A 15,545-nucleotide genomic window follows, 5' to 3' on the forward strand; every position below is an offset into this window, starting at 1 on the left:
ATTAATGAAGTTTTTAATCCTCATAATTTTAGGTGAAACAAATAGAGAAAAGAGACTCGGTTCTAACATCGAAAAATCAGATTGAAAGACTGACCCGTCCTGGTTCCTCTTACTTCAATTTGAACCCATTTGAGGTAAGCTGATTGGTGTTGCTAGGACCTCTGTAATGGAGGGTGTTTGCATAGCTGCAGGCATACCTACATCGGGATACATACCTAATTTATATCATAGTTAGGATTGTGAAAAATGGTGGAGTAAAGTGATGGAATTTGTATAGTACAAATTGAGTATTCCTTATCCAAAATGCTTAGGACCAGAAGTTTTTTGGATTTTGGATTTTTTTTGGGATTTTGGAATATATACATCCATTCTACTCACTTGCTGGTTGAAGCATCCCGAATTAGAAAATTCAGGATGTTAATGAGCATTTTCTTTGAGCATCAGTTGACTCTCAAAAAGTTTCAGATTTTGGAGCATTTTGGATTTTGCATTTTGCATTTAGAGGTACGTAACTGTATATAGATTGTCTTTAAACTTGGTTGGTTTTACTGAGCAGAACTGGAGAGGCAGCATGTTAAGAAAAGTGAGATGGGCACATACCTTTCATCATCTTTTAGCAACCCAAATATATAAGGATTTAATTTCAGATGTGAAGGGGCGGCTAACTCTGATAAATTTAGGATTCTTTTTTTTTCTCTTTTTTTTTTGAGACGGAGTCGTGCTCTGTCCCCCACGCTGGAGTGCAGTGGCGCGATCTTGACTCACTGCAACCTCCTCCTCCCGGGTTCAAGCAATTCTCCTGCCTCAGCCTCCCAAGTAGGTGGGATTACAGGTGCCTCCCACTGCGCCTGGCTAATATTTGTATTTTTAGTAGAGATGGGGTTTCACCATGTTGGCCAGGCTGGTCTCGAATTCCTGACCTTGTGATCCGCCTGCCTCAGCCTCCCAAAGTGCTGGGATTACAGGCATGAGACACCGCTCCTAGCCTAGGATTCTTGATTTAAACTACTTGTTAAAACTTTTCTGTTTCACTATAGTAAATACCAAAAAGGCCGGGCGCGGTGGCTCAAGCCTGTAATCCCAGCACTTTGGGAGGCCGAGACGGGCGGATCACGAGGTCAGGAGATCGAGACCATCCTGGCTAACACAGTGAAACCCCGTCTCTACTAAAAATACAAAAAAAACTTAGCCGGGCGAGGTGGCAGGCGCCTGTAGTCCCAGCTACTCGGGAGGCTGAGGCAGGAGAATGGCGTGAACCCGGGAGGCGGAGCTTGCAGTGAGCTGAGATCCGGCCACTGCACTCCAGCCTGGGTGACAGAGCAAGACTCCGTCTCAAAAAAAAAAAAAAAAAAAAAAAAAAAAGTAAATACCAAAAACCCAACAACAACAAAACAAAGATCACAGGATTTTAGATAAGTGAATATACTTTTTGATTTTCTTAATTTTATAACTTTAAACTTTTCCTGGTTATAAAAGTAAATCATATTTCTTGTAAATGTACAGAAAGCAAGAATAATCATGTATAATCCCACCTAAGAGAGATAGCCACTCATGTTTACACTCAAACTGTTTTGCTTAAAAACAGGGAGCATCATACACTTAGTCTTTTTTTTTTTTTTTAAAGAGATGGAGCCTCATTATGTTGCCCAGGCTGGATTAGAACTCGTGGGCTTAAGTGATCTTGACCTGCTCAGCCTTTGGAGTAGATGGGACTACAGGCTTATGGCACCACACCTGGCTCAGCTCAATACGGTTTTATTTTATTTTGTTTTATTTTTTTGAGACAGGGTCTCATTGTCACCCAGGCTGGAGTGCAGTGGTGCAATCATGGCTCACTGCACCCTTGAACTCCTGGGCTCACATGATTTGCCCACCTTGGGCTCCCAAAGTGCTGGGATTACAGCCATTCGCCACCATGTGCAGCCTCAGGGCTGTTTTAAATGCTTTTTTTTTGAGATGAAGCCTCACTCTGTCACCTAGGCTAGAGTATAAGATACGATCTTGGCTTACTGCAACTCCACCTCCCAGATTCAAGTGATTCTCCTGCCTCAGCCTCCCGAGTAGCTGGGATGACAGGTGCCTGCCATCATGCCCGACTAATTTTTATATTTTTAGTAGAGACGGGGTTTCGCCATATTGTCCAGGTTGGTCTCGAACTCCTGAGCTCAGGTGATTCACCTGTCGTGGCCTCCCAAAGTGCTAGGATTATAGATGTGAGCCGCTGCCTGGCCAAAAAAAAAAAAAGAAAAATTAATTTTATTAATTAATTTTTCTTTTTATTTTTTGCAATCCTTGACAAAATATTGACATCTTTAATCATAAATGAACTCTTCAGAAATCAGTACAAAGAGACTAACATTACACGGGAAGTGAAAATAAAAGGAACAGAGGAAAATGGAATAGTACAAATGAGTTATAAGGCTATATGAAGATGACATATAGTTAATACTAATAGTTGAGAAAGCAATTTCATTATAAATTACATTATCAATGCTTACCAATATTGATATCTGATGTTTGTACAACTTTAGGAAATGAAGAGTTCTCAGATACTCAGGAAACTTACTGTAGTCATGAGGAGTTTACTCAAAAATGTAGATTTTTGCATAAACTTGGCCCCAGCAATTCCAAACCACAGGAATCACTCCGATGAAGTAGTTGGATACACACACATATACATACATTTTTACTACATGGTAGATGTGTAAGTAATATATCATCCCCCAAGAAACTATTTATGAACTGGTTATAAAATAATAGCCTGGGGGGTAAAGAAAAATTCTGTATAATTTATTTAATCATTTCTTTATTGTGGAATAGTTCAGCTAGTTTATTTCTTTCTAGATTTGTTTTTTTTTTGAGATGACGTCTCACTCTGTTGCCAAGGCTGGAGTGCAGTGGCGTAATCTCGGCTCACTGCAACCTCCGCCTCCTGGGTTCAAGCGATTCTCCTGCCTCAGCCTCCTGAGTAGCTGGGACTACAGGCACATGCCACCACGCCTGGCTAATTTTTGTATTTTTAGTAGAGATGGAGTTTCACCATATTGGCCAGGCTTTTCTCAAACTCCTGACCTTCTGATCTGTCTCCCTCGGCTCCCAAAGTGCTGCAATTACAGGTGTGAGCCATCACACCTGGCTCTTTAAAAAATTTTTTTAACAGGCAGCCCTTGAACCAGAATAGGTTTAGAGAGACTCCCTAAACTACTTTTTAATTGTTCACATTTACAAATAATTTTGAAGCGAATATTTTTGTATCTGTTAAATAATAGAAACAACACTTATTGGGCACTTAGAAAAAACTCCCCTCACTTTTTTTTATTGTGGAAAAATATACATAACATAAAATTTGCCTTTTTAGCCAGGTGTGGTGGCTTATGCCTGTAATCTCAGCATTTTGGGAGGCCGAGGTGGAAGGATCATTGGAGGCCAGGAGTTCAAGACCAGCCTGGCCAACATGGCGGAACCCCGTCTCTACAAAAATAATACAAAAATTAGCTGGGCATGGTGGTGCATGCTTGTAATCTCAGCTACTTGGGAGGCTAAGGCCCAAGAATCACTTAAACCCAGGAGGTGGAGGTTGCAGTGAGCCGAGATTGCGCTACTGCACTTCCAACCTGGGCGACAGAACAATACTGTCTCCAAAAAAAAAAAAAAATTACCATTTAAATTATTTTGAGTTTTACAATTTAGTGGCATTAAATACATTCACAGTGTTGTGTAACCATCACCACTGTTCATATTCAGAAATTTTTCGTCACCCCAACTAGAAACTTTGTATCTGCTAAACAGTAAGTCCTCATTTTCTCCCTGACCCCTGGTAACCTCTACTCTATCTACTTTGTCTATGAATTTGCTTCTTCTAGGAAACTCATGTAAGTGGAATCATACTGTATTTGTTACTTTGTATCTGGCCTATTTCACTTAGCATGATATTTTCAAGGTTCATCGATTTTCTGTTTTTTGAAGAGTAATGTTTCAAGAATTTTTTCATTTTGAAACAGTCTCAGATTAACAAAGATTTCAAATACAATATGAAGACTTTTCCTTGAACTCTTTGAGAATAAATTGTTAGAATGATGATCCATCACCCTGATATACTTTAATGTGATTTTTCTACAACTATCCTCTTACTGAACCACAATGTAAACTATCAAAATCAGTAAATGAACATTGAAACATTGTTACTTTGTAAATCATCAGACCCCATTCAAATTTTACTAATTGTCCCAAAAAAATCTTTCTCAGGGCCTCTCTGAATACATTGTTACTATATAATCATCAGACCCCATTCAGATTATACTAATTGTCCCAAAAAGGTATTTTTCAGAGCCTCTCTGTTGCTCAGCTCACTGCATAGCTCACTGCAACCCCGAACTCCTGGGCTCTGGGCTCAATTGATCCTCCCACCTCAGTTTTTCAAAATATTGGGATTAAAGGTGTGAGCCACTGTGTTTGGCTCTTTAGTTTGTTTGTTTGTTTGTTTTGAGACAGAGTCTCACTCTGTCGCCCAGACTGGAGCGCAGTGGCAGGCTATTGGCTCACTGCAACCTCTGCCTCCCTGGTTCCAGTGATTCTCCTGACTCAGCCTCCCAAGTAGCTGGGATTACAGGCACCTGCCACCATGCCTGGCTAATTTTTTTTGTGTGTATTTTTAGTAGAGACGAGGTTTCGCCCTGTTGGCCAGGCTCGTCTCAAACTCCTGACCTCAAGTGATCTTCTAGCCTTGGCCTCCCAAAGCGCTGGGATTACAGGCATGAGCCACTGTGCCTGGCCTCTTCTTTTGATTTAACTTGTAAGGCCCTGTCAGGCGAGCACTGTAGTCTTTTCCTGTTTGTTTTGTTCAGCACCTTGGAAGGAAAGGTGCTTATCTCACAGGACACTGGAACTGGCACATCTTTAATAGGTCAGAGAGTTCAGGTGTGACCTAATACTGGATTCCTTTTTCAAGCAGAAGATCCTAAAGGAGACTGCTGTTATATTTTGAGTTCAGGAACTTACCTGAATGCAACAGTTAAGCATTTTTGTTTCTGTGTGATGATCAATTAGCTCCCTGAGGTTCAAGACTATAGGTCTCTCCCTCCATATCCTCAAAGCCTGAGACACAACAGGTGTTCAGAAAAACCTTCCAAGAATCTGAACAGACCTGTGTGCTTGCAGCCATGTTGGTAATAAGGCATTTATCATTTTTGTCAGAAATACTTATTACTTGTCTCTCCCTTATCTACTGTGAGAACAGTAATTCTTTTTTTTTTTTTTTTTTTTTTTTTGAGACGGAGTCTTGCTCTGTCGCCCAAGCTGGAGTGCAGTGGCGCGATCCTGGCTTACTGCAAGCTCCGCCTCCTGGGTTCAGGCCATTCTCCTGCCCCAGCCTCCCGAGTAGCTGGGACTACAGGCGCCCACCACCTTGCCCGGCTCATTTTTTGTATTTTTAGTAGAGACAGGGTTTCACCGTGGTCTCGATCTCCTGCCCTTGTGATTCACCTGCCTCGGCCTCCCAAAGTGCTGGGATTACAGGCGTGAGCCACCGCGCCCGGCCGAGAACAGTAATTCTTAAATTCTGTGAGGACAGTAGAGTTATGGTTAGAATGTGTCCCCCAGATTCATGCGTTAGAAACTTAATCCCAGTACAGCAGCTTTGTGGGGTGGGGCCTAATAAGAGGTGATTAGATCACAGGGACTCTGCCCTCACAAATGGATTAATGTTCTCAGCTTGGGAGTGGATTAGTTATCTCAAGAATGGACTTGTTATATATGTGAGTTTAGCCCCCTCTTGCCCTTACCTGATGACGACCCCTCAACCTTGAACTTCCCAGCCTACAGAAGTATAAGAAATACATTTCTTTTCTTTATAAACTGCCCAGTCTATGGTATTCTGTTCTGGCAACACAAAACAGACTAAGAAAAGTAGTGAGCACAGTATCTAGCTATGTTAGAAACTTTTTGTGGTCTAAAAGTTGGTACTGAATGTATAAAGCTGGCTTCAAAGAGGACCAGCCACAGGTAAAAGTTCATTGTCTTCACTGTGCCACATGTGACACCTCCAACTCTTAAAGACAAAAGAGGAGTTGGATTGGCTTTGAAGGCACTCAGTGAATATTCGTTCTGATATAACTCTTGGAAAAATAACTTTTGGAGTGTGTGTTTGTATGTGTATGTAGGTATATATACTGTCTTCTTTTTTGCCCAATCATGTGGTGAAAGTAAGCTCCAGATGTTAACAGTTAATGCCTAAATACTTTAGCGTGCATCTCCTTGAAACAAGAACACTTCCACGTAATCGCAACACCACTATCACGTATTGGAAGATCACACTAAGAAAGAATAGAAAGGCTGGGTACAGTGGCTCACGCCTGTAATCGTAGCACTTTGGGAAGCTGAAGTGGGCAGATTGCCTGAGTTCAGGAGTTTGAGACCAGCCTGGCCAACATGGTAAAACCCCATCTGTACTAAAATACAAAAAATTAGCTGGATGTGGTGGCACGCGCCTGGAGTCCCAGCTACTCAGGAGGCTGAGGCAGGAGAATTGCTTGAACCCAGGAGGCGGAGGTTGCAGTGAGCCAAGATTGCTCCACTGCACTTGACAGAACAAGACTCTGTCTCCAAAAAAAAAAAAAAAGTCTCCAAAAAAAAAAAAAAATAGAAATCGTCCCACCTTCACAAAAAAAGCCTCTAATAAAATTAGAGCTTAGGAAATTTTAGCCATAGGAAAACAACATTAAGTAACTTTATCCAGCATACAGTCGACATGCAGATGGGCCCAGCTGTCCCCAAAATCTCCTTTATCACTATTTTAGTTTTTTTTTTTAAACTCAAGAACCACTGTAGGCCGGGCGCGGTGGCTCAAGCCTGTAATCCCAGCACTTTGGGAGGCCGAGACGGGCGGATCACGAGGTCAGGAGATCGAGACCATCCTGGCTAACACGGTGAAACCCCGTCTCTACTAAAATACAAAAAAAATTAGCCGGGCGAGGTGGCGGGCGCCTGTACTCCCAGCTACTCGGGAGGCTGAGGCAGGAGAATGGCGTGAACCCGGGAGGCGAGGCTTGCAGTGAGCTGAGATGCGGCCACTGCACTCCAGCCTGGGCAACAGAGCCAGACTCCGTCTCAAAAAAAAAAAAAAAAAAAAAAGAACCACTGTAACCATTTTACTATCTGTATATATCCCATAACATCATGTTGTAATCCCCAAATACAGCAAAATTTATTTTTAAAAAAGAAATCAGTCAGCGTTTATGTATTACATTTGGCGTGATTAGTTGTAAGCTATAGCCTTATCAGAGGCTTTCTTTGTGAGGGTGGGACAAATTCTGTTCTTCTTCATTTATTTTGGGCGCCTTCTGGGATTCGTTGGACTTTGGTTTGCCCCTAGAGATTCCTTTTCCTCAGAACTAGTGGCTTTCCTATGAATATTTTTGTATGAACAGTCACCGCCCCTCGTCTGTAAATCTTATGGGACTTGGCTGTTCCTATTGAGTGACTTTCCCAATTCCTTTCTCCCTTGGGAAGGTGTGAGAGTGGGGCTCACTGACTTGAAAATTTTCATTTTCTTGCGCCACCACGCCTGGCTAATTTTGTATTTTTAGTAGAGAGGGGTTTCTGCATGTTGGCCAGGCTTATCTCAAATGCCTAGCCTCAAGTGGTCTCCCTGCCTTGGCCTCCCAAAGTACTGGGATTACAGGCGTGAGCCACTGCACCTGGCCAGGGAGACCCCATCTCTAAAAAAGTTTTAAAAAGTCACCGGGCATGGTTGTGTGCTCCACGCGCTTACAGTCCTAGTTGCTCAAGAGGCTGAGACCAGAGGCCCACTTGAGCCCCAGAGCTCGAGACTGCAGTGACCTATGATTATGCCACTGTACTCTAGTCTGGGCAACGAAGTGAACTGTCTCAAAAAAAAAAAAAAAAATTATTTGTTTAAAGAAATGTTGCTTAAGGCCAGGTGTGGTGGCTCACACCTGTAATCCCAGTACTTTGGGAGGCCGAGGTGGGTGGATCATCTGAAGTCGGGAATTCGAGACCAGCCTGACAACATGGAGAAACCCGTCTCTACTAAAAATACAAAATTAGCCAGGCATGATGGCGCATGCCTGTAATCCCAGCTACTCGGGAAGCTGAAGCAGGAGAATCACTTGAACCTGGGAGGTGGAGGTTACAGTGAGCCGAGATCACACCATTGCCCTCCTGCCCGGGCAACAAGAGCGAAACTCCATCTCAAAAAAAAAAAAAAAAAAAAAAAAGAAATCATCCCATCTTCACAAAAAAAGTCTCTAATAAAGTTAGAGCTTAGGAAACTTTAGCCATAGGAAAACAACATTAAGTAACATTATCCAGTATACAGTCCACATGCAAATGGGCCCAGCTGTCCTCAAAATCTCCTTGATGGCTATTTTAGGTTTTTTTTTTTAAACTCAAGAACCACTGTAACCATTTTACTATCTGTATATATCCCATAACATCATGTTGTAATCCCCAAATACACACAGCAAAATTTATTTTTAAAAAAGAAATCAATCAGGGTTTATGAATTACATTTGGCATGATTAGTTGTAAGCTATAACCTTATCAGAGGCTTTCTTTGTGAGGGTGGGACAATATCTGTTCTTTTTCATTTATTTTGGGCACCTTCTGGGGTTTGTTGGACTTTGGTTTGCCCCTAGAGATTCCTTTTCCTCAGAACTAGTGGCTTTCCTATGAATATTTTTGTATGAACAGTTACCACCCCTCGTCAGTAAATCTTATGGGACTTGGCTGTTCCTATTGAGTGACTTTCCCAATTCCTTTCTCCCTTGGGAAGGTGTGAGAGTGGGGCTCACTGACTTGAAAATTTTCATTTTCTTGCGCCACCACGCCTGGCTAATTTTGTATTTTTAGTAGAGAGGGGTTTCTGCATGTTGGCCAGGCTTGTCTCAAATGCCTAGCCTCAAGTGGTCTCCCTGCCTTGGCCTCCCAAAGTACTGGGATTACAGGTGTGAGCCACTGCACCTGGCCAGGGAGACCCCATCTCTAAAAAAGTTTTAAAAAGTCACCGGGCATGGTTGTGTGCTCCACGCGCTTACAGTCCTAGTTGCTCAAGAGGCTGAGACCAGAGGCCCACTTGAGCCCCAGAGCTCGAGACTGCAGTAACCTATGATTATGCCACTGCACTCTAGCCTGGGCAACGAAGTGAACTGTCTCAAAAAAAAAAAAAAAAAATTATTTGTTTAAAGAAATGTTGCTTAAGGCCAGGTGTGGTGGCTCACGCCTGTAATCCCAGTACTTTGGGAGGCCGAGGTGGGCGGATCACCTGAAGTCAGGAATTCGAGACCAGCCTGACAACATGGAGAAACCCTGTCTCTACTAAAAATACAAAATTAGCCGGGCTTGGTGGCGCATGCCTGTAATCCCAGCTACTCGGGAGGCTGAGGCAGGAGAATCTCTTGAACCTGGGAGGAGGAGGTTGCGGTATTGCCCTCCAGGGCAACAAGCACAAAACTCTGTTTTTTTTTTTTTTTTTTTTTTTTTTTTTTTTTTTGAGACGGAGTCTGGCTCTGTCACCCAGGCTGGAGTGCAGTGGCGCGATCTCGGCTCACTGCAAGCTCCGCCTCCCGGGTTTACGCCATTCTCCTGTCTCAGCCTCCCGAGTAGCTGGGACTACAGGCGCCCGCCACCTCGCCCGGCTAGTTTTTTGTATTTTTTAGTAGAGACGGGGTTTCACCGTGTTAGCCAGGATGGTCTCGATCTCCTGACCTCGTGTTCCGCCCGTCTCGGCCTCCCAAAGTGCTGGGATTACAGGCTTGAGCCACCGCGCCCGGCCAAAACTCTGTTTTAAAAACAACAACAACAAAAAAAAAAAACAATTGTCATTGCAATGGCTTATGCTTGTAATCCCAGCACTCTGGGAGGCCGAGGTGGGCAGATCACCAGAGGTTGGGAGTTTGAGACCAGCCTGACCAACATGGAGAAACCCCATCTCTACTAAAAATACAAAAAATTAGCCAGGCGTGGTGGCGCATGCCTCTAATCCCAGCTGCTTGGGAGGCTGACGCAGGAGAATCGCTTGAACCCGGGAGGTGGAGGTTGCAGTGAGCCGAGATCGCGCCATTGCACTCCAGCCTGGGCAATAAGAGTGAGACTGTCTCAAAAAAAAAAAAAAAAAAAAAAAGAGTTGTTCCGGCTATTGACTCTATCCTTGCTCTATTGGAATCAGACTTTTCATTTTCTTGCGCCACCACGCCTGGCTAATTTTGTGTTTTTAGCAGAGACGGGGTTTCTCCATGTTGGCCAGGCTTGTCTCAAATGCCTAGGGGTTGGAATCAGACTTTCCTAGAGTGGGCCAGCCATGGTGCACAGGTTCCACAGGTGATTCTAATATTCACTCTGATTGAGAATCATTGGGCCTTATAAATTATAAAGTGTCCATTGGCCTAATTTTTTTCTTTTTGAGTTATAATGGTTTCTCGACATTTGCAAAAATAAAGGGAGGGAGGAGTTAAACTTTTTTAATGAATGGAGGAGAAATGCAAAATTTTCTCATGTAGAAACGTCTCTGGGTATAAAATAAATTATTATTTTTTCTGATGAAGAGAAAATAAGCGTTATGTTAATTGAGAATCATAAGACAATATAATTGTTATTCTGTTGATTTGATCATTCATATTTCTTTAGCAATTTCTAGAACTGTGTGCCAACCTGTGTTCTGGAACATGAGGTACTATTCTAGATGCTGATTATAATATATATAATTACTGAGCACCTCTTAAATATACATGTAATTTATTTTCACCTTTTTTGTGGTTTTGATTTTGATACTTCCAGGTTCTTCAGATAGATCCTGAAGTTACAGATGAGGAAATAAAAAAGAGGTTTCGGCAGGTACAGTACTATTTCCCTGTTTGAACTTTTTGAAAATGTATGAAGGACATGATTCTTTTACCACTTGCTATTATTGACTTGATATGTTTGGGCCAAAATTTAACTTTTTTTTTAAGGCTGTGTAACTGTTTTGTAAAAAGAGCTCATAATAATATATAAAACCTTAAATTAATGACCATAGCTTACCTATGAATAGAATGAATTTTATATCCAAATAGAATCTCTGCAGCTCCTTAATTAAGAGGGATAAGTATAAAGGAGAATAATAGAGCTTGCATGGAGTTACAACTACCAAACCGTCTGTCTTCTAGGAGGGAACATGTCAAATGATTCATAGCACATTTTTATCTTTAAGACCCCATTCATCTGTAATTTTATCTTTTATTTTTATTCTTATTTTTCAAGACAGAGTCTTGCTCTGTCACCCATGCTAGAGTGTAGTGGCGTGATCTCGGGTCACTGCAACCTCCACCTCCTGGGTTCAAGCGATTCTCCTGCTTCAGCCTCCCAAGTAGCTGGGATTACAAGTGCGTGCCACCACACCCGGCTAATTTTTGTGTTTTTGGTAGAGACAGGGTTTCCCCATGTTGGCCAGGCTGGTCTTGAACTCCTGACCTCAAGTGATCTGCCTGCCTCAGCCCCCCGCAAAATGCTGAGATTACAGGTGTGAGTCACTGCACCTGTCTGTAATTTTATCTTTTGCCAACTTAAATGAATACCCAAGAGTTAACTGGTATAATATAAAGAGTGCTTTTTGAAAGTTCTCCAGGAGAGGAGATCTATACCTTCTGATTCTTGCCCCTTCTTATATTTAATAACTGGAACTACAAAGTTTTAAAATAAACTTAAAAAAAATCCTTCCAGTTTTGACAGCTGAGTAACCCTCCCCCAGCCTTTTTTTCTTAAAATTATTATTATTATTATTTGAGACACGGTCTCACTCTGTCACCTAGGCTGGAGTGCAGTGGTGTGATCTAGGCTTACTGCAACCTCTGCCTCCTGAGTTCAAGCAATCCTCCCTCCTCAACCTCCCCAGTAGCTGGGACTACAGGTGTGCATCACCATGCCCAGCTAATTTTTGTGTTTTTTGTAGAGACAGAGTTTCGCCCTCTTGCCCAGGCTGGTCTCAATTCTGGGCTCAAGCGATCCGCTGGCCTCGGCCTCTCAAAGTGCCGTGATTACAGGTATGAGCCACCGCACCTGGCTGCCTTTTTTTCTATGAGTTTAGTAATCATAGTCCCTATAATTTGTCTTTGCAAATTGGATTTTCTGTATATTCCATGTCTTCTAAAAAAACTTTCCTTAGCTTCTTTATATTCTTATGTACTTCATATTTTAATAGGGTCTGACCAGAGCTGAATGTAATTTTCAGCTTCTGCATGAGATTCTTGTTAATATCCAGTGGTGTGCTTGTTTCTTCAGTACAGTAATTTTCCCCATATTGCTGACTCATAGTCATTTTCTGATCTGCAGTTAAGCCAAGATGTTTTTTATCTTGGTCTATGTAATCATATCCCATTATATAAATTTATAGCTTTTTTTCCTTCCTAAGCTCTCTACTCTATACTTATATTTAGCTTTTTTCCTTTTTCTAAAATTTCAAATTTTCTAATATAATCATTACTAATGATTCCCATATTAGTAAGCATTTAAGTTCACAGTCAAAACAACTTTTTATGTAGCTACATAAAGAACTTAATAAGAGTTAAGAACTCTTAATAAATCATTAATATGGACTGATAGTTAAAGAGTGTGCATATTGGAGCTATATAACTAGTTTAAATCTTTACTGTACCACTTAACAAGCAGTGTAAACTTGAGCAAGTTACATTCAACCTTTCCGTGTCTGTTACCCCGTTTGTAAAATGTAATTATGGTGTCTATCCCATGAGTTTGTTGTAAGGATTTAAATTATGTATTACACAGAAGGCATTTAGAGTAAGTCTTGGTACGTAATGTATCCTCACTATATGCTAACTATTGTCAGTGTGTGTTAGTCTGCTAATTTCTTTACTTGCATGGTTTGTTTCATTCTTATAACAGCCCAATTAGATATAGGTACCTAGTATTATCTCATTTACAGAGCAGGAAGCTGAGGTAGAGATAGGTTAAGTGAGTTGCTCGAGGTTTCATAGCTAGTAGGTGATTGAAGTTGGAATTAGAACCCAGCATAATGGTTCCAGTAATGCTGAACGTAGCGTTAAATTCCCATTGTTGTCATTCCCCAACATAGGTCCCTGGGTTCCAACTAGTTGGTTTCTGTCAGTGACAGTATGTCATGGTTTTTAACTGTGAGTATCTGAATTACCTATGGAAGTTCTTTTTTTTTTTTTTAGCTGGTTTATTATAAAAATTTTATATAGAAAAAAGAATGGACTAGCACAGTGGCTCATGCCTGTAATCCTGGCACTTTGGGACGTTGAGGCGGGCAGATTGCTTGAGCTCAGGAGTTCGTGACCAGCGTGGGCAATATGGTGAAACCCCGTCTCTACAAAAAACCGGAAACGACAACAACAAAAACCAAAAATTAGCCGGGCGTGATGATGCGTGCCTGTAGTCCCAGCTACTCGGAAGGCTGAGGTGGGAGGATCACTTGAGTCCAGGAGACTGAGGCTGCAGTGAGCTGGGATAGCACCATTGCACTCCAGCCTGGATGATAGAGCAAAACTATGTCTCAAAAAAAAAAAAAAAAAGAATGGAACAATGAATATTCATATATCCACCATCTATATTGAACGATTAATTTCATTAAAATACATGTAGTATGTATTTATTTATTTATTTATTGAGACAGAGTTTGGCTCTGTCACCCAGGTTGCAGTATAGTGTTGTGATCTCGGCTCACTGCAGCCTTCACCTCCCGAGTTCAAGTGATTCTCCTGCCTCAGCCTCCTGAGTAGCTGGTATTATAGATGTGTGCCACCGTGACTGCCTAATTTTTGTATTTTCAGTAGAGACGGGGTTTCACCGTGTTGGCCAGGCTGGTCTTGAACTCCTGACCTCAAGTGATCTGCCAGCCTCAGCCTCCCAAAGTGCTGGGATTACAGGTGGGAGCCACCACTCCTGGCTGACATTGACTATATATTTAACTATATATTTTTGGCTGGATTATGGTAAAGTAAATTGCAATAAACCATGAGGCTTTACCCCTAAATACTTCAGCACGTACCCTTCCCAAATAAAGGACATTTTCTTGCATAGCCACTTATCCCACCTAACAAAATAAGGGCTAATTCCCTCCGATCATCTGAAACCCAGTCTAATAGAGGTTTACAAAGTGCAGATGCCAAAGACTGACTCAGAAGGTCTGAGTGTGGAAATTAGAATGCTATTTTTTTTCAGAACCTTCACAGGGTTGGAACACAGCCAGAATGAGAAACTGCTTTAGATTAGAAGTTCTTTTAGGAGAGAGATGATGTCTCATACCTACTTTAGCCACCTTAGTGCTCAGTACAGGTTGAGTATCCTTTATCTGAAATGCTTGAGACTAGAAGTATTTCAGATTTCAATTTTTTTCAGATTTTGAAATATTTGCAGAATGCATAATGGTCGAGCATCCCTAATCCAAAAATTCAAAATGTTCCAATGAGCGTTTCCTTGGAGCATCATGTCAGCACTCAAAAAGTTTCAGATTTTTGAGCATTTTGGATTTGGAGTGCTCAACCTGCATAAGGAACATAATAGGAACTTGATACTTTTCAGTCTCCCTCCTCCCCCAAATTATTACAACATCTTCATAGTGCTAGGCTTCCATTTGTTTTTGTTTTTTTTCCTGGAGACAGGGTCTCACTTTGTTGCCCAGGCTGGAGCGCAGTGGCACAATCTCAACCTCCCAGGCTCAAGTGATTCTCCCACGTTAGCCTCTAAATAGCTGGGACTACAGGCGACCACGACCACGTCTGACTAATTAAAAAATTTTTTTTTTGTAGAGGTAGCGTCTTGCTATGTTGCTCAGACTGGTCTTGAAGTCCTGGACTTAAGTAATCCTCTCACCTCAGCCTCCCAAAGTGGTGGGATGACAGGCGTGAGCCTCTGTGCCTGGCACGTTTGTTCTCAACTTTGTGATTAAAACCGGAGATGTTTCCTAGTTGTACCTTTACCTTTTGGTGCTTGAATTTTGTTAAAGATCAGTATTTCTGGGCATTTAAAGAGATTTGTTAATTTTTTAAAATGCTTCTTGCTAAGAGTCTCTTTTTGCCATAGGACCTTAGAGCTTTTGGTTGTAATGAGACAGGGCAGGCTGAAAGTTAGTAAATGTTTCTCTTATTGACAACCCCAACTTTTCTCTTATTGTAGTTATCCATCTTGGTGCATCCTGACAAAAATCAAGATGATGCTGACAGAGCACAAAAGGCTTTTGAAGGTATTTGTAAATTTACCTGCTTCTGAGTATTAGATTGTGAATGGCAGGGCCTAACTATTCCTTGTCCTAGATCAAGCAGAGACTGTTGTAGTTTTGTCTTCTGGTCACCAATAAGCTGTGGTTTTCAGTAGAGCAGTTGCCATTTCAAAGCAGAATGTTTTGTTTAAGAAGTAAACCTTAACTTTGCTTTGTTAAAACTTTTATATGCCAACAAAGACTGTTATTGCCTAGGATCATTTTTTTTCTTTGAACATAAAGAATTTTGTCACTGAATTAAATCCAGATGTGGTGCCTTGAGTATATATTTAATTTTTTCCAAGGCTCTCGAGGAAAG

The 15,545-nt window shown here is 41.6% G+C and overlaps 1 protein-coding gene across 1 annotated transcript in view; it reads left to right on the top strand.

Annotated features, from left to right (window-relative positions):
* The window catches only part of LOC105494559 (DnaJ heat shock protein family (Hsp40) member C8), a 33,171-nt gene that overhangs the window by 4,749 nt on the left and 12,877 nt on the right, over positions 1-15,545 (top strand). Inside the window, exons 2-4 of the mRNA XM_071097734.1 lie at positions 33-134; positions 10,792-10,848; positions 15,145-15,211. Coding sequence (XP_070953835.1) covers positions 33-134; positions 10,792-10,848; positions 15,145-15,211 — 226 coding nt within the window. The remainder of the gene's footprint in view (positions 1-32; positions 135-10,791; positions 10,849-15,144; positions 15,212-15,545) is intronic.

This window comes from Macaca nemestrina, chromosome 1 (assembly GCF_043159975.1).
Source record: "Macaca nemestrina isolate mMacNem1 chromosome 1, mMacNem.hap1, whole genome shotgun sequence".
Classification (NCBI taxonomy): Eukaryota; Metazoa; Chordata; class Mammalia; order Primates; family Cercopithecidae; genus Macaca; species Macaca nemestrina.